This window comes from Motacilla alba, chromosome 2 (genome assembly GCF_015832195.1).
Source record: "Motacilla alba alba isolate MOTALB_02 chromosome 2, Motacilla_alba_V1.0_pri, whole genome shotgun sequence".
NCBI lineage: Eukaryota > Metazoa > Chordata > Aves > Passeriformes > Motacillidae > Motacilla > Motacilla alba.
The window spans coordinates 35,287,324-35,305,890 of NC_052017.1; the positions used below are offsets into that span (position 1 = coordinate 35,287,324).

The 18,567-nt window shown below is 41.4% G+C and overlaps 1 protein-coding gene across 6 annotated transcripts in view; it reads left to right on the forward strand.

Moving 5' to 3' along the window:
• Positions 1 to 484: 484 nt before the first annotated feature.
• Positions 485 to 18,567, forward strand: part of PLCL2 (phospholipase C like 2) — a 107,259-nt gene continuing 89,176 nt past the window's right edge. For 2 of the 6 annotated variants that reach the window (XM_038161518.1, XM_038161557.1), the window contains exons 1-2: positions 8,165 to 8,300; positions 8,990 to 9,522. In XM_038161518.1, coding sequence (XP_038017446.1) covers positions 9,217 to 9,522 — 306 coding nt within the window. In that variant the 5' untranslated portion in view covers positions 8,165 to 8,300; positions 8,990 to 9,216. Of the gene's footprint in view, positions 552 to 1,717; positions 1,828 to 6,542; positions 7,498 to 7,692; positions 7,857 to 8,164; positions 8,301 to 8,374; positions 8,677 to 8,989; positions 9,523 to 18,567 lie in introns of those variants that run through there. The other 4 variants (XM_038161523.1, XM_038161532.1, XM_038161539.1 and 1 more) reach the window with 4 other exon arrangements.

Below are 18,567 nucleotides of genomic sequence, written 5' to 3' on the forward strand. Positions count from 1 at the left end.
TACTTAAGTAATTCAGTGTCGGAATTTCATTGCCTATCTTATGTTAAAATGCTGCACTTAAGATTAATCAAGATAATTTTCCTTTCTTTCACACAATCACCCTTTGCACCCTTATTATAATGCGTTTCAGTTGAGACTTCTAATGAGATTTAAGTGCATGAGGTGCCTTAAAATAATTTAAACAAATGCAAAAATAAAGATGCAGACATACACTGGTGAATCCTTTTGGCATACACAGTGCCTCAGTTCTTCACTGCTCTTTATCCTAAATTCCTTCTAGCTATACACATGTGATGCAGAAAACATTTTTCTAGAGAAAGATGACCAAGTGCTCAGGAAGATGGCCAGAAATTTTGAAGGTCTTGATTTCTAAATTCCCCAGAGAATGTCTGTGTGGTCTTTTGGGAGAAGATACAAGGTCACACTGTTTGTGTTCCAAACTGGATGGCTACAGGCCAGCTCTGAACTGGATCCATGCATTTATATGGTGTCAACAGCAGCAAGCAGCAAGCCGGTGTTGACTGGGGCTTTTAGGCTTCTCTGTAACACAGGTACAAATACAATTAATTTAAAAAATATTCAAAATGGTAATTTGATCTTATTCTTCATCAACAGTTGAATTAATGTCTTGTTTCTTGCTTAGGAAGAACTTAAGAACTTAAGGGGAAAAAAGAAAGGATTTTTAATAGAGCAAAATGCAACATCCCTTTCCACAGAAAGTGAGTTTATTAAGTACTGAAATGAATAGTCAAATAGTCAGGCATGCATTTAGGCCTCAGCTGCTTCTGCTGGACAAAACACATATGGAACATATCAGTGTTGGCAATGTAATCTGCAAGAGAAAATCCCTTCTTCAGTTTGTGTCTGTTGCTTCCTCGTTGCGTCTGAATGTGAGGAGCTCTTGCATTCATAATCATTACATGTGATCAGTCTAATTTCCTTCTTCCCCTGTACAGTCATAACCCTTGGCAGCTAAGTTAAGTTATTTGAATTTAATTTTAATATTAAATTTTAAGACTTTCTTTGCAATAATATATTTTTTCTTCCATCTTATCAATCTCATTTAATTTCCTTCTGTCTTCTTCTGTCTCCAAATTTGTTTTTCAATTCTAATGACTAACAGTTCTTATTCTCTTTCTGCTACCATGGTTCCTTAGCTTTATCTCCCTCTCTAATTTTGACTTGCTCTTTCGCTCAGTGTTTACTCTTTTCTTTTTTCCTGTGTCTATAATAGTGCTATGGAATATGATAACAGCAATCCTTATTATAAGTAAAGGTTAATGTTTTCACCATTGTGTCCTATTGTCCTTCTCTGCTGTTCCTTTTCATAAATTTTCTTCATTCATGCTCTTCCCCTATTATTTTCCTAACTTTTCTGGAGTTTCTCCTGTCCTTAGCAGTGACTTAGGAATGCTCAGAGGACTGAACTTCATTGCAACTTCTTATCTTAGATGGAGGAGGAAAAAGCAATTTGTACAATGAATTCAAGAAAAATGTATAGATTCCTACAGAAAGGGGAAGTCAGATGAGAAAAGGAAGGATGGAAGGGCTTTTTCTGTACAAAAAGGAATTAGAGGAGTGCCAGCTGCAACAACTTTGTTTTCACAGCCTCCTGATACATGAAGTCAAAATGTGAGAGAACTAGAAATCTTCAAGTACTGCTTAGTTTTACTGTTATCCCAACAGAGATTCTCACTCCTGGTGTCTCTTCTTCCAGGAGTAGGTTGCCATAGCAAAGAACAGAACAGAAGCTGGGAATTTCCTTTCGTTTTTTGGCAGAAGAAAAGTGACACTTTCCCTTTACTTCAGCTGCTGTTTACTCAGAAAGTGAGTATATTAACTGTATTAAGGCTGTATATTAACAGAGAGATCTTGTACATATTTTTCTGAAAATGCAGAGAGTATAGAAAAAGCTATATTAGTGGTCAGGACACTGAATTTCACGTCTGGTTTACTTAAAATATAAATGTTTCAAAGAAATTAGGAAGTCTATTACCTGTCTACTGACTCTTGTCAGTTTGTGAGAGTCGTACAATAGATATTTTGTTAAGGTCTTCTAACCTGAAGTTTCAACCATAAACCTATTTTTAGTAAAAGAGGTTTGAATATGCATGTGAAACCATCTATAAATATTGTCATTTTTTAGCATTTTTAGAACTAAAAATAAAGAAAACAAATATGACTATTGACTTATGCTCCAGAAGTTGGAATACTGGATAAAAAATTAAATGGTGGAATTGACTTCTGTTAAGAACTGTGTTGGTTAGTGCAAGATACCCAAATCTACCATCTCTAAGGGACAGGAACTGATGTTAATTGCTAACGTGAGCAATACAAAAATTAATGGGATTAAGGAACTCCATTACAAGCTTTAGGACAGGATACAATCTCACTGGCTGTTGTCTTGCAGGCTACCAGTATCCATGTCAAACAGCATGAAAAACTATGTTCCCCATGTGTTACCAGACTTTTTTAAAACCTGCTTCAAATAATTTCTGTTGTGTGATTTTTCTCACATGGCTGAAAAGAAATGCATTTATGTCTTGGAGTACAACAAGTTTAATCAACTCCTTTCTCAACCCTGTTCTGGGCATATACTAAGAATAAAATGTGATTTCTTGTAATTCAGAAGAGTTGCTAGGCTAAAATAAATTAAGTGGATTTTGACTGCCATTCAATAAAAGCACTAAATTCCTCTTTTACACATATATATTCCTCTTTCTGTGGTATTGTGTTGCAATATTTCTAACAAGACAAGCTGACACCAGCACACAGTTAATTGTTCATCAGCAGAAGTGTGTATGTGTTAACTGTCCCATTAAACGCTCAAAGGTGAAGACATAACACACTGCAACTCCTACTTAGCACATGTAGACACAATGTTTACCGTCACGGACCTGATAAAATGAAGACAATTATAGAAGGAACTCAGTCAAAAAAAATCCTCCTGATTTTATTTACCTACTCGCCTATGATGGAAACGATGCAGTTTTTCTCAAAGGAGTGAAGGTGTTTAATATTCTGCTATGATGAGAATTCAAGAAGCATATAATGCTGAAATTACAAATTAAAAGTTTTGGGTGTTTTTCTTTGTGCAAATTTAATGAAAGCTTTCAATCACTATTAACATTTTTCTTAGTTTAAAGAAGTTTGGGTTTGAAAAACTATAAAAGCTCATTCTGAGCTATTTTATTGGCATGCTCCTGTAAAAATAGAGTCAGATGCTTCAAATTACAAAAATAGATGATTTATGAAATGTCTTATGTCTCACAAGTCAATCGCTTCTGTATATACCCAGTACTTACTAACAAACGTAAGGAGGGAAAAAATAAAATCCAATCCTCTGCAGAATCCTGGCTCTCATCTGGTTTTTGTAACTGTAATTTCTCCGTAGAGGGCAGAGTACAACACCAGGAGATGGGAAACAGTGTGTGTATGTTCTTTTTAATGATGCATCAGAAACACTTCAAGAACAGGTTTGTTGTCCTGGTCTCTCTGATAAAATGCATGTGCCTCTGCTGAAATGGGCATTATACAAGCCTTTTCAAGGGTGCCTGCCTTTCCTAGTAGAAGAAAATGCAAATTTTGCTCCACTGAAACTTTATCCAAAAATACCTCAAACAGTATTGCTACAAAATAAGTTTTCCAAATGGTGATATTAAAGACAAACAAAGATTTGATTTTCAGCCTTTTCAAGAATGGCAAATAACAACATGATATTAGAATAAGCTGTAATTTCCTGTTACGGTAACGCCAGGATTCCCAAAAGAGTTACTCAGATTTAGTGCCTAGGTCAAGACATTTTAAAAATACTTAATTTCTAGTTTGCAAACTGAGGCCTTAAGGGAGGCCTCTGATATCCAGAAAGTCCTTCCTGTCTGCTCTTTAACTTTCCCTTAAAGACTTCTCTTTTAATGATCAGGGAGGGAATACTCTCTTTCAGTTTTTAAAAACCTTGACCTTTTTTAGAACATATATACAAAGAGTCTCATTTTCATGGCAATGTGATTTAAAGCTACATTGCAACCGACTAACCACTGCAGCATGACAGTCTTAAAAACAGACAGTTTAGAGAAGAACTGTTGAATTATCTTGATTTAGAAAAGCACTCCTCCTGGATTCAAGAGTCTGTAGGGGAATATTAGATTTACTGTTAAGCTCTTGTTAATTCTGAACCATCACATTGAGTAGGCTGGTAGCCAAACTAAAAGGCATTATAGGATAAAGAGTAAACATTCCTTAAGCTGTATTTAATAGGCTAAAATGGTTGAGCTGCTTGATTAAAAAAAAAAAATCCTCATACTTAGAGTTATAGAATCACAGCATATCCTAAGTTGGAAAAGGCCCACAAGGATCATCAAAGTCCAACTCTCAGCTGACTCCTATACTCACTGTTAGTACAATGGACTTTCCAAAATTGCAAAAAAAATTATTTTCATGTACACAATGTTAATTAATGCTCTGCAGTTGCCAAATCTGTCAATTTATGTTTTTCTACCTCTTTTTGCCACCTTTAGTGCACATTGTACCGTCTGCACATTTTATGTGCATATAACACACCTGCACTTTACAGATGCTTTATACAATAATGCATTATTTATAGATAAACTTTGCTTTGGATTAATTATGAATCAGATTCTGACTGTAATGGGACTGCTTAAACATGTATACTTAATTATAAACAAGTATAACAAACAAGTATGTGCTAGACTGTGACCTGAACAATCAAGTCAAGCAATTTAAATTATCACCGGAATTGCACAGATACTTACAATAATGAAAAAACATATTTCAAGCAGAGGTGTCAGAAAAGCAACATTTAAACAAGATAATTGCTAATTAAAGTTTTTCATGTTTGGAATAAAAAGTATTTAGTGTATTAGCAATAATCTGGTATTTGGCTTCTTTAAACACTAGTCATTTAGTCACTGGTTAGGGGTTTAAACATATCCTGTTTCTTGGCATGTTTCTACTGCCACACTATTTGAGTTAGAAAAGTTCAATGGGTAATGTTAGCTTAGCTGTGGAACTCTGATATTTAATAGGATTTTATGAAAATAGCTAATATGTGCACATGGCAGCAAGTTCTCAGAGTTAAATATTGTCATAGAAGGGTCTTTTGATTCCATTATAATCCTTATTTCATTTAACAATTAAACAAATAGAGCCTTCTGAGGCCACTATTGAATAATGATAATGAAAAAGTTTCTTCACCCCTTGATCTTCAAAAAGTTCTGGCAAAGAAAGTATATAGCTCACATTAGTATCACATGAACTGCTTTGGAAACCTGAGCTCACAGGGATAAACAAGGTCTCTGTGGAGTAGCTCAGCCATGGTCACCATTTCTGGGATTTAGTTTATCAGAAGTGCCTCCTTTTGTATATGGAAATATTTTTCAACTTTAGGCGTACAAAATGCATCTGAATAAACACTGGGCTAATTTAAAGAAGTCCTGTAAAACAGAATGACACAATAGGAAAAAAGTCAGTGAATGGTCATCAGAAGAAATCTCAGATTTGGAGAATTTGCTACCTCCATCTTGCTGGCACAACCTTTCTAGTTTAGTGTCTGATACAATGTTTTTATCAGTAATTAAATTTCAATATTTAGAATAAGCATAATGTAGATACTATTGTATTGATTTGTGTGCATGTATCCTTAAGACTAGATTCAGAAGTTTTACTATTTCCTTTGTATTCAATCATCACCTTCACAGTCAAAAGTCTGGCAATGTCTGCAGGTCTTGATATCATTCATTACAGAACTGCCAAGGCTAAAGTTAAATGATTTCTTTCTCAGCGTTGTTATCTTGTTTCTATTCAGGTTGGACAGATAAGCAGAGTTGAAAAGGGGTTTTTTTAATCCTTTTTTCTCTGAGACAAGACTGATCAAATTTTGCTAAAGGCCTTAAAACTGCTATTCTGCTATGTGCATCTTGAGCAGCAAGAAGACAGAAAGCACAGATCTTCCTCACCAGTTTACTGGCAACACTCTGTGACAAATGATTCTAATAACATTTTGTACCTGTTGCGTATAAATTTCATCCTTCAGAAGAAACAGTGACGCTCCTAATGACAAAGTGTCTCCCATAGGGATGGTTTGTGATGTCCACATCTGTAGATACAATACTGGATAATATTTAATATTCAAGGCTGACTTTTCCCAGTTAAATGGCAAGGCAAGATGTTCAGGCAAGAGATGTTCGCATAAGGGCAAATGGTAAAATCACTGTATTACTAGCTAATGAAAACCACAAACTTTGGCTACTTCAGATCTTCAGTTTAATATTAATGTCCCTAGTGTTTACAGTCTAAATCCTGCAAATGTGCACGTTTTCATTTAACCTTAAGCTTTGTTAATAGTTTGATTAAATTGGGACCATACATGAGTCACGTAGCAGTGACTCATGTCAGGTTCTAGAGTGTCAGGTTCTGAACTTCCTTGACCCATTAAAAATGATACAGAATAAGTAATATTCTCCAAAGAGCTTCATATTTTCCTCCAATCTGCATCACACCTTATGGTTCCTTTTCTGCTGCAGTGACAAGCACCGTTGTCCAGACTGCAGACAGAATATTGAAGAAAATGCTCTCACCAGCACCAGTCTGTAAGTTGGTGGCTGTTTAATGACCATGGGGACACAGACGTCAATCTCTTCAGGAAGAGAAGATTGAAATGAGGGCTCTCATGCTCCAAGTGATCTAAATGGTAAAAACAGACAGGAGACATCATCCCTGTGGCTCTATGTTTTGGAGGAGAGAGCTGTCCCTTGGTATTCTGAAGGAAAAGATGGAGATACCTTCCTTTTGGAGACTGCTCAGAGCAGTGGGCCACAAAAGTTTGGCCCACAAAAGTCTGCAATAAAGCCCTGGAGCTGGGGAACAGGACTGAAAATGTTCCCTTCAATCCAGTGTTTTCACCACCAGTATGCTGAAGGGAGATATTTATGCTGCCTTATTCAAGCTATTTAGGATAGGTATCTGATCTCTGTGCCAGTGGTTCCAGGCACAGTCAGTGATCTTCTGAGGGCAACTGAGGGAACCTAAATTAAAAGTGTAGTGCTTTCATTCGACTATAATCTGAGTCAAGCTCCTGCATTAAGCGCTTCAGCCAAATGCTGAAGGTCAGATGGTGTGGGCCGTCTTAGGTGTCTCTTTGCTCAGTGTGACTCTTTGCACTCTTATTTCTGTGATTTCCAATTTTGCTTATGTTCTCAATGCATTGTCTCCCGAACTGACTCAATTTCTGAATTTCAAGCAAAGGGCCCGAGTGCCTCAACTATGGCATTTCATTTCCCTTTATTCAACTTAATCGTGAAATATCAAGCTCTTGCAACATGCAGCTGTGTTAAGAGGTAAAAATAAATATGTGGCTCTCTGAATTACTGCTCTTCCACCAAGCCCCTCCTGTTTGTCTCATAGCAAGCCTAAACGAGTGTGTATGGGGTACGTGAGGGCACTCCGGCCGAGCATGCGGTGTTGTGGACACGCTTGAAGGTAACCATCAAGTTGCAGTTTCCGTTAAGCTTTTAATATTCCAGCACTCCATCACATTCGTTCCTTTAATAATTAACGGCTCTAATGGGACTAATTGGGCTCTCATTGGGCTGTCAGCGCCCAGCAGGGCCGTTCCAGCCGTTCCACCGCCGCCCCCCGCCCTTCCTGCGCGCCCGGGCGGCCGCAGCCCCTCGGGTGGGCAAGCGGGTGAATGGCCCGGGGCGCCGACGGGAGGGGCGGGAGGAGCCGCCGTGCGGGGCGGAGGGGAGCAGAGGATGCGGCCGGGGAGCGGGCTCTTTTGTGTCGGCCCGGAGCCCGGCCGAGCGGCGCCGGGCGGGAGCGTGCGGAGGAATCCTCCGGTGAGCGCGGGGCGCGGGAAGGGGCGGCGCGGGTCCTGCCCTCGGGCGGAGCGCCCCCGAGCTGCCGGAGGGGGTGCTGGCGGCGGGGCCGCCCATCCGCGCGGGGCCGGCCCTGTGACTGGCGGCGGCGGCGGAGGGGGGGCGAGCCCGGATCGCTCGCTCAGCCTTCCCCGGAGAGTTTCCTCGCGGGGGCGGCCGGGTCTGCCTCTCCCCTCGGTGCTGCCGGCGTTTTCCCCCCACGGGACTGCTGCCGAGCATTGGGCCGGGGAAGGCGGCGGCAGCAGCGGCAGCAGCAGCAGCGGAGAGCGAGGGAAGCAGCCACATGAATCAGTTTCTCTCTGTATCCGGCTCCGGGCAGAGGCGGCGACCATAGCGGGGAGGAGGGGAGAGGGGGAAAAGCGGCTCCTGCAGCAGCGGCAGCCGGGGGCTCCGCTCGCCGCCGAGGTGGGTAGCGGGGCCGCAGCGTGCGGGCGGGGGGCAGCTGCGGGCGAAGGTACCGCGGGGGCCGGGGGTGCCGCTGCCCCGGTTGGGCTGTCTCCGCTCTAGAGCGGCTGGATGTCGGCAGGCAGCGGGAAGGGAGAAAAGTTGCCGAGGGCGCCCGGGGTCTGCCCCGCGGGGCGGCGGCGGCCACCCTGCTCGCGTTCCGCCGCTTCTCGCTGCCGGTCGTGGCCGGAGAGGGGCTGCGGCAGATCGAACCCGCCGTGCGTGGGACGGGCTTTCCCCCGGGCCGGGGCCGGAGGCTTTGGGGCGTGTTGTTCTGCAAGTTCTCTTTTCGCTCCCGCTTCGTCGCTTCAGCGATTGTGGGTGTCGCTGTATCAGGGTGAGAAAATACCGCCATCAACGCCTCTCGTTTTTCTCGGCTGAGCCGCCCCAAAAGCTCAGTTCCTTCGGTCCCCTCCAGCCTCCCCGCGCCGTGGCGGCCGGGGCGGGCCGGTCACTGTCCCCGCGGCGGGGCTGCGCTCTGCCCGCTCCGTGCCCCCGGCGGGTCGCGCGTGTGCGGGCGGGGACCCCGGGCAGCCCCTCTCCTCCCACGCGTGTCCGTGTGTGCGCGCAGGGCAGCGCGCCGCGGCGCGACGCTCCCCCGCCTCGTGTGAGGACCGCTTGTCACGTTTCGTCTCCTTTTCCCTCCCCAGGTGCTGCGGGACTGGTGCTCGCCGAGCCGCCACCGACACGTTTCGTCCGTCCCCCCTCCCCTCTTGGAGCTACGCGGCCTCGGCTGCCAAATGCGGGGGGGAGAGACTTAGGCTCAAAATCCCCCGATCGTAAATAGAGAGAAAGCGGAAGGAGAGCCACCGCCGAGCGGCCGCGGGAGGCGGGGAGGGGGGCAGCGGCGGTGCTTCTGCCGTAGCCAGGGAGGCTGATGGCGGAGTTTGGCAGCGGTGGCGGCACCGGCGGCGGGGGGCTGCCCTCCTCCCCGGGGCCGGTCCAAGGCAAGGTGGCGTTCAAGGCAGGAGACGGGGAAGGAGGAGGCGGAGGAGGCGGCGGCGGGAGATCCCGCTTTGACAGCGCGGGCAGCCGGGTCTCCAACGGGGACTGTGCCCAGCCGGGAGCCGGTGAGGAGCCGGGATCAGCAAGCCCGGAGAGCAGCAGCAAAGAAAGAGGATTTTCCACCAGTCAACAACGAGAAGGCAAAGCCGGCATCCCCCGGAGGAGCAGCATAATTAAGGTAAGAGATCTTGCTCCTCCCCATCGGGGTCTTTTTCTCTGTGACAGAGGCAGGGAGGTGCGGGCGATACATTGGGTTCACAGAGCCTTGGCTCTAGGTGAAAGGACAGGCAGCTTTTTTCTTTCTCTTTTTTTCCTCCCCCCTGTGGCGAGGGGACTTGATTTTTCCTTTGTCAGAAGTGGACAACAGTGAGAGGATGGCTTTGTATACATCCGAGCTTGGGGGTAGCAGGGCGTCATGTTTGGAGGTTTATTAAAGTAGAAGGGTCTAACCCCTGTTAGGGAAGGTGAGAGAAACTAGCTGGCTTGTGACAAGACAACATGGGCACCAGCCTGGCAGGGAAAGATATGAATTGCACGGTATGCTTGTTATTGGAGATGCACCTGTGCAGAGCAATTTAGTGGCTCCATTGGCTTGTGTGACAAGCACACAGCAGGTGATGAGAGATTCAGGATCTCATTGGGCTGGGGGTGGGAGAAGGTATATAATAGGGAACATTCTTCTTGTTAAAAATGACAGCTCATTTAGCAGTAGGCTGAGTTGTACTTCACCTATAGAAACATCTTTATACGCAGCTCTGCATATTCTGAACGCTTATGTTTCAGCTTGAAAAGTAGGAGGAGCATTAGTGATAGAATGTAGCTTGGGCAAAAGGGAATGGGATTTTTTTTAAATGCAATTATTTCTACGAATATGCTCGTTTCGGTTTCTTAAATCCACAGTTCCTGAGATATATGTTGGGTTAACTTTCCCACCTCCAATGAAAATGTTGAGAGAACACAGAGAAATTGCTCCAATGGTATAACAGCTGTGAAATGAGGCACAACTTCAAGTACTTAAGATCTGAGTTTAATCAAGATCAGCTAGATCTAAATTGAGCTAGATGTGTTGTCTTCTTAGATATTTATATGCTTCCAAAATCAGCTGCGGTAGGCTGACCTTGGCTGGATTCCCGACACCCACCAAAGCCACTCTATTACTCCCCTCCTCAGCTGGACAGGGAAGAGGAGGTAGAATGAAAGGCTCATGGGTTGAGATAAGGACAGGGAGAGTTCTCTCAGAAATTACTGTCAAGGACAAAACGTGACAGTAATTTGTTAATTACAGTTAATTTGTGGAAATTAATTTATTACTGACCAAGTCAGTATAGGATAATAAGAAATAAAACAAAATCTTAAAAGCACCTTCCCTTCATTCTGCCCCTTTCCTGTGGTGCAGGGGGATGTGGAATGGGGGTTGCAGTCAGTTCATCGCATGTTTCCGCTGTTCCTTCCTCCTCAGGGGAGGACTCCTCGCACTTTTACCCTGCTCCAGCATTGGGTCTCCTCCCATGGGAGGTACCATGAACTACTATAGCCTGAGTCTTACCCACAGAGTGTAGTTCTTCATGAACTGCTTCACTGTGGCTCCCACATAGGGTCACAAATCCTTCCAGGAGCCCTCTTCAGGTTGGGTTTTCCACAGGGTTGCAGCCCTCTTCAGGCATCCAGCTCCTCTGCCATGGAGTCCTCCATGGGCTGCTAGGGGACAGCGTGTCTCACCATGGTCTTCTCTGTGGGCTGCAGGGAAATCTCAGCTCTGGCACCTGGAGTACCTCCTCCCACCCCTTCACTGACCTTGGTGTCTGCAGTGTTGTTTCATTTGTCTGTTGTCCCCCCCTTTCTCTGGCAGCAGTTGCTTCTGGTCAGTGTTTTTCCCCTGTTAAGTCTGTTATCCCAGGGGCACTGCCACAGTCACTGGTGGGGCCGGCTTGGCCATCCGGGAGCTGGCTGGCACTGGTTATGTCGGTCAGAGGTGAAGCTACTGGCAGCTTCTCACAGAAACCACCCTTGTAGCCTCCCTGCTACCAAAATCTTGTCAGGCAAACCCAAGAGACATTCCACCCCCTATCACCACATCCATCATCTGATCTCAAATGTCAGTTGCATCAACAAAAAAGAATTCCCCACGACAAAATCAAAACCAACACCATCACAGCATCAAACAAAACACACGCAATTCAGCACAGTTAGAACATAAATTTCACACAATCAGTCTGTGTTTTACCCATTATCTCTGTTGTTCTGTTGCTTGGATAGAAAAATATATAGAATATCAAGAATATCAATACACAATAGTGTATTGAAAGTTGTGTTACTATCTCCTGGGCCTTGCTGTAAAAGCCAAGGGGAGAGCAAGGGCAGTGAGCAGTGAAATACATTTGACAGGCTGTACCCACCCTTCCTGTTTGAGCAGTGATGCTGGGCGTGTGTGTGTGTGTGTGTGTGTGTGCGCTAAAGAAATCATAACAATGGACAGGGGGCAGCTGAGCTAGGTATTGGAATAATTTCATATTTGCTGGATTTTTCAGTGATTTTTTTTACAGGTCTGATACTTCTTAACAGTTTCTTGTTTCTTCTGTGGTAGCCCAAGAAAGACTGTAGTGTTGTTTGCAGTGCGTACCATGCTGTTCTACTACTTTGTAGTGTGTGATTTAATTATGCTGCAACCTTCTGCCTCTCGAGGGACCAAGCAAGGTCACAGTACCTAGGGATTTGTGATATATTAAGATCAAGAAGCATGAGATAAGGAAATAGGTTTTGAATTACATTTCATGGATACCCGAGTCAAGGTTCTTAGTTTCTACAGCAATGATAGCACTTTGGAATACAAAATTATTCAACTTTCTGCTAATATTGCTTCTGAATACCGTTTTGCAGATGTGAACAGTAATCTGTGCAGCAGCCAAGAACTGATTACTAAAACTTTCTGTTATTATTTGAATAATTATCTCGGGTGGAAAAATGTGACAACACTGCATTTAAAGTTATGTGGTCCGTATTTATTTTAGATATGACTGTTTTAATACTTCTGGGAAAAATCACTTGTCTAAATATATTCTGATTATGATTCTGCCTGCTTAGTTCAGCAGTTCGGGTGGTTTGAGTCCAGGTGTGTTGGTGCCTGGTTTTCACTATGAAACCTTCTGGAACATCTGGCATGGGTAGTAAACCTGAAGATGTTTCTTGCCTGCTCTTGTAGAGCAGAAGTCCGTAGAGAGTGGAGAAAGTAAGATGTAATATGCTTTTGGAAAGTGTTCCTGGAGTTTTAATAGCTCATAACTGCTCTTAAAGAAGATACAAAGTAACCTTAAGAAACAGGTCTGTTCCATGCAGATGTAGATTTCATACATTCATGCAAAACATGACTTTGTAGTTGATCTGTAAAATACCTTTATGGAATATCTAATACTTAAATATTGTGTCTGCCAGTTACTGTGTAGGTGCTTGGGTCACAAATGGAAAATTGACATTTGAATAATAGTTCTAGTTCAGATTAAATTCTTTAGAACCACATGTTTGTGCATGAAAATCAGGAGCACAGATCCGTGTTTTATTTTGGTTTCAGTCTGTGCTTCCATTGGCTGTCTATTTTCATAACTCTGAGAAGAGCAGTTGCTGCCTTTTTCCCTTTCCTTTCTTACTGGCAGTATCTGTTCCCTTTTTCCAGTAGCTCCATATTTTTTCCGTCTTACTTATTTTGTGCACCTGCTAATTTTGACTTTTTCTTTCTCACTTGGTATAAGATGATTTACTCTTCAAGGCTGAGGTGTCACCTAGGATGATGACAGGTGCTGCAGCTGCTATTACCGGAAAAAGTAACGCAGTCTTTATACATAGTAGTTTACTTGGCCTTTCACTCTCATGTATCAGCTGTGTTTAGGCTGAAAGGATTAAAGATCGTACTCTTCATTTGTAGCAATTTTTATGGAATCACCTATTTTATTGATTGCCTTTGTTGAACCAAATTTGAGGGCCAGGGACTACATACATGTGTTTATAGAGACTTTTTCACTTTCTATTTCTTATTCTCCGTATTTATGAGATTCTGATTTTTCAAGAGGCAATAGCGATGATACATTGTGCATCCATGGGATTAAGGCTCTTGGATACCTGACGTGTGAACTAATTTATATACCACTTGTTTGTATGTAGTGGCTTTTGGGGTGACTGTTTTGTTTTTCCATAATATTTTCCTTGGTGCAGCTAGCTGTGGTTTCCTATTATGTAATTTTCTACAACATTTCCTATATTACTCTGTGAAATTAATTTACATCTTGCAGTTCAAAGTGGGTATAAGCATCCTGTGAACTTTTCTTAGCTTCTCTGACAGTTGGCAGTCAGCTTGCTTTATTTTTGTGTGAGGTTCCTCCACGCCTTTCTTAAAGAGACTTTGAGGTGGTAGGCGTTTGAGAATCTGTAAGGCAGCAAGTGACTTGTGGTGTATGGGTATGTTTCCTCAGAGCTGCCTGCTTCCAGGGTGTCCAGTAAATGCTTACAGAACCTCATGGTTTCCCAAAGCTATAGACCTAGACAGAAAGAGATCCATGGGGATAAATACGTCTTTATTAGGAGACAGATTGCAGTAATAAAATGAGAAGAGATACACTGAGGAGAGACTGCAGTTATTTAGGAAGGCAGCAGTGAGAAACACGTGGAGAAAGGTGGCTTTAGCGTTCTGTGAGCAGGAATGTTTTTATCAATATGCGTGTGGAAGCAAAGTTCAGGGTGGTTTTTCTGCATATACCAATACATGATCTCGGTGTCAATAGATTTCTTGGCTGATAACTTAAACAAATTTGCATCTTTGTTTTTTTGCTTATGTGTCTAAACTCAAGCTTTCATTCTGTAAAGTCACATACTTGCTGAGCATTGTAAACTTCTATCTTTCAAAGCCTGTAAGAAGAGAGGAACCAAATTTAGCAGGTAGATACTCTAGGGTATAATTTTCAGCAGAGCTTTGCTTTGAAACTAAACATATCCGTGTCTTTCTATGACAGGGGATTTAGACAGCATGTACATCAAGATCTTCTTTCTTGTTAGAGTGCCAGTATATGTTGCTAACTTGTTCAGTCTTCTGTGATCTCTAGTTCATACTGTAAACCCATTTGTATCAGGTGTAAAAAATTTGAAATATGGAAAATATTGGACAGTGTTTTCTACAACTGTGATTGTTTTAAAGGATTTAATATAAACTCTTTTGTATTCATGGTAAACTCCAATGTAGCATTTTCAGTGGACTTAGGCTCTCTGTAGTCCAAAATTATCTTAGCCACAATGTTTGCAGGTCTTCATGGAGGCCCAGGAATAGGTCATACATATTTGGCTTCCATCTGAAAGAATGTCAAGGAATTAGGTTGCTGGACACAGTTTAAAGTATATTAAATAACCTGATTTTCAGTCATATTGCAAAGAAACCTGTGTAATGATGCAAGTAAACTTGATTAAGAAGTCTTTGGCCTGAAGATGCTAAGGTTCCTTAAGTTCAAAGAAAACAGCCATGGAGAGGAAAGAAGGAAACAACATATTTGGTTTACTCATGCTCTTCCCTTTGGAAACAAAATGTGACAGTATCAGCTGAATTCCTTCTGGTTACAGATCTTGGGAAGAAGGACATGGATGTCCCAGCAGTAAAAGATATTTTGCCTAGAGCACATGTGCTAATTGACACCAAAATTGACAGTACAAAAAAAGCATATATATATATTTAGGAAAGAAGGCTGTGATAGTCAAGCTCCCCCTACATCTTACCCTGGACAGCCATTCAACTATGCAGCCAAAGTGTAGGCTTTTCTGAGAGGCAGTTTCTGGGTTTGTTTTTGTTTGTTTGTTAGCTTTTACTTTTGTTTTAATGCAGATCTGTCTTATCCCTCTGGTTTGTCAGTATGAGAGACCTGAATAGCTAATTGTACTCCATGAATCCTGGAGCTGTCTTGTAGAGGATGCTGTCTATGTGATTTGTTGGACTCTCAGCTAGATTATAGAAGGTTACCAGCACCTATTCATATTTGTATTCCTTCTCCATCCTCTACTACTGATTGTGTACTGGCTTCCTATTTTTTAAAAAATTGAATATTTTTAAAAGAATATTTAACACCATAAAGAGCATATCCTCTGTGATACAAAAGCTTAAGTATTTGCAAAGAGTATCATATATACACATTAGATCTATGTATCCAGCAGTTTCCTACTTGTTAACTGTGGCACTGTGTGTCACAGCCACTGAGTGGGTATGTTGTGCAATGTATTTGAATTGCATGAGTAGTTTCTGTAGACCACAGTAATCAAAATTTTATTTGAAGATATGCAACACGTAAAAAAAAAAAGTTTGTAGAAATGTATACATGAGAATACTGCCTTTATGTGATTTAGTTAGCTTGTGTACTATAGCCCACGAAGAGAAGTACTTTTTCCAAAAGCTGACTTGAAGCAGGCACTTAATTTGGATGAATTTAGCTTCTCTGACTTCTCTTCTGGAAGAGCTTAACTGTCCATTTCTCTTGACTGAGTAAAGAGCTTGGCTAGTGTGAATAATAGCAACTCCTTCACCCCCTCTGCCCACAAAACCTTAGACTATCCACTAAACATGTTCAGTCTGTTCAGTGGTGAAAAATTAATTAATAGAATTAAAAATCATTATGAATACCTGATGGGATTTTTACTTATGCCTATTATCAGGCTTGATCAGTGACATGACTAGTTTAGCCTATTTTTAAACTAGGAATTAGAGCAGCGGTGTCCTGCCCATGGCTCACAAATAATGCACTGTGCTCCCATGATTTGACTGCATTCATGGAAGATTAAAAGAATTTAAACAGAGACTGACAGGACAAGTTAATAGTGTAGTTTCCCAGCCTTTGCTGGCCCATATTACCACCAATCCTTGTATTATTTGCACTGACTCTATTAGGTAAAACCCTTATATAAAATTCACCAATTATCAATCTCTAAGGGCCAAATTAATTTGGAACACATAATATTAGTACATGGATTCTAAATTATTTATCTTTTCACACAAATGTGGGATTGTGTTCAAAATTTATAAGTGTAAATATAAACAGACTAGCAGGTCAATTTTGGGGGAGGAAAGGTATATAATAATTTATGTGTAATATACATGGAGAAGAGGAAATTATAGCAATGTGATAAAAATCAGCAATGTATATGTATTGAAGAAGGTTTAAAAATAGGGCTGGAAGAGACCTCAAGAGGTCAGTCTACTCTGCTCCACTGCTCTGCTACAGGATCAACTGTTAATAAATTTCAGTATGATGCTTTTGTCTTTTAATCACCTTTTCATTATGATCCTTCTATGCAGGCTGCTGCCTGATTGTTCCTCTTTGTAATGGGCAAAAGCAATCATCTGCAAAAAGCTTGTACTTGTCCTACTAACTGCATTCTAATTATTTCAGATTATACCTTCAGTTTGCCAGGTTCTTTCTAGTTTTAACTTACCTTCTAACATACATGCAGCTCTTCCACCTTCAGGTAAAAATCCTGTTTTAATGATGCTCTCATTTTATCGTACATGGTATGTGATTTTTTTTTTTGCTGTTGTTGTTAAGTGATTGTAGACTTTGGTACAAGATCAAATGATACATTCCATGGTTAAAATAAAAATTGGTTATATGTATTCTTTACCACCTTTAAATAGAGCAATATGATGTTTCAGAATCTAGTTCAAAAATACAATTTATGAGAAAATATTGTTCCTTCTAAATATATTAAAATAATTGTTGGTAAGTACAGATTGATATTATTGTTATTACTGGATTGCAGCATTGGCACAAAAAGAGCCCTTTGGAAGGGGCTGGTTTGTTTGTCTTTAAGGAGAGTAAGTAGCAAGTGGCCTCTTTCCCTGTTTTGCAGCTGTGTTTGTGAAGAGTATTGTTACTGTTTTACAGTCAATCTTCACATCTGGCGTGCCTTTGAAACAAGGGGCAGTGCCATCACTGCACTTACTTTTCCCTGTTGCAGAAGACTGTGCGTGAAGCAGTCCTTTGAAAGGATTGTTGCCCATCCTCTTGACTGCAGTACATCTTACTTAAATGGCTTCTTTTCCAGAGCTGTCTGTACAGACTCATCTGTCCATTGTTTCTGAAGAGAACATCCCTGATTCACTCACTTGTTCCCTCCTAGACCACAAAGCATGAATGGTCAAAACAGTGAAGAGTGCATTATGTGAGTGACTGGAAATTGGCAATACTGAGGCTCACAGTGTTACCTGGTGCAGCCTTGGGAAAGTAAAATAGCTGTGATTCATTTCTGCCACTCTTGGGGTTCCTTTTAATGTGATTTGGCCTTTTGGAGTAAGTAATTAAATATCCCTGAATACTTCAGATTGTATGCCATGCTCAGGGATCTTTTCAGATACCAAATATTCACATTCTGGAAATAAGTGCAGGCAGAGAGGAAGTATCTTTAAACAAACAAACCAGCTCTTTTTTAGAATAGCAGCTGACAGTTTTATCAAATGAACAATAAAAAATAGCACGATATTAAGCGGGATTTCAAAATTAACTCTAAAAATCTTTAACAAAAGAAGCTTATTGTGGCATTTCATTTTGGTATAAGAAATGGGTACCTTATGAGTATATAGCAGGAAATATATATTATGACTATTACTATAATGACTGTCCTAATGCCTTTGCTAGAATTTATTAAAATGGTTTGATATTTCCTTTTAATTATGAGATAATCAGTATTGCAGAATACTGCTGCATTTTTTTTTGTAAAAAAAAATCCACAGAATTTTCAAGATCCTTTATGACTGAGTTTCTGTGATTATAACTTTTCCCCCTATTTCCTTATATTTGTTTTTTTCTTCTTACCAGCATTATTATTTTGCCTACACTAAAAAAAACGCAGAGCATTATACAGCTCTGTGTGTGCTTTGATGTTTTAGCATCTGTGAACATATCCCCATCCTTTACTGCCTTTTTTACTGTAGGATAGGAGAGGAAGAATGATTGTGAAATTCTGCAGCAGCAGAATGGTCTGCATGGGTTTTGTTTTGTGAAGTATCTCTTATGATGGAAAATCCAGGATGCTTTATATATTTCATTATCTAGTTCCTTGTGATAAAAGAGTTTGACGTTGCCAAGTGTTTGCTCTAGCTGCATTCCATAAAATTAAATGTAAATGACTGCTTATTTAGAAAAATATAATTACATTGCTTTGTATCACCGAAGTGTAGTTTGGACTAAAAGGACAGGAATTCAGCTTG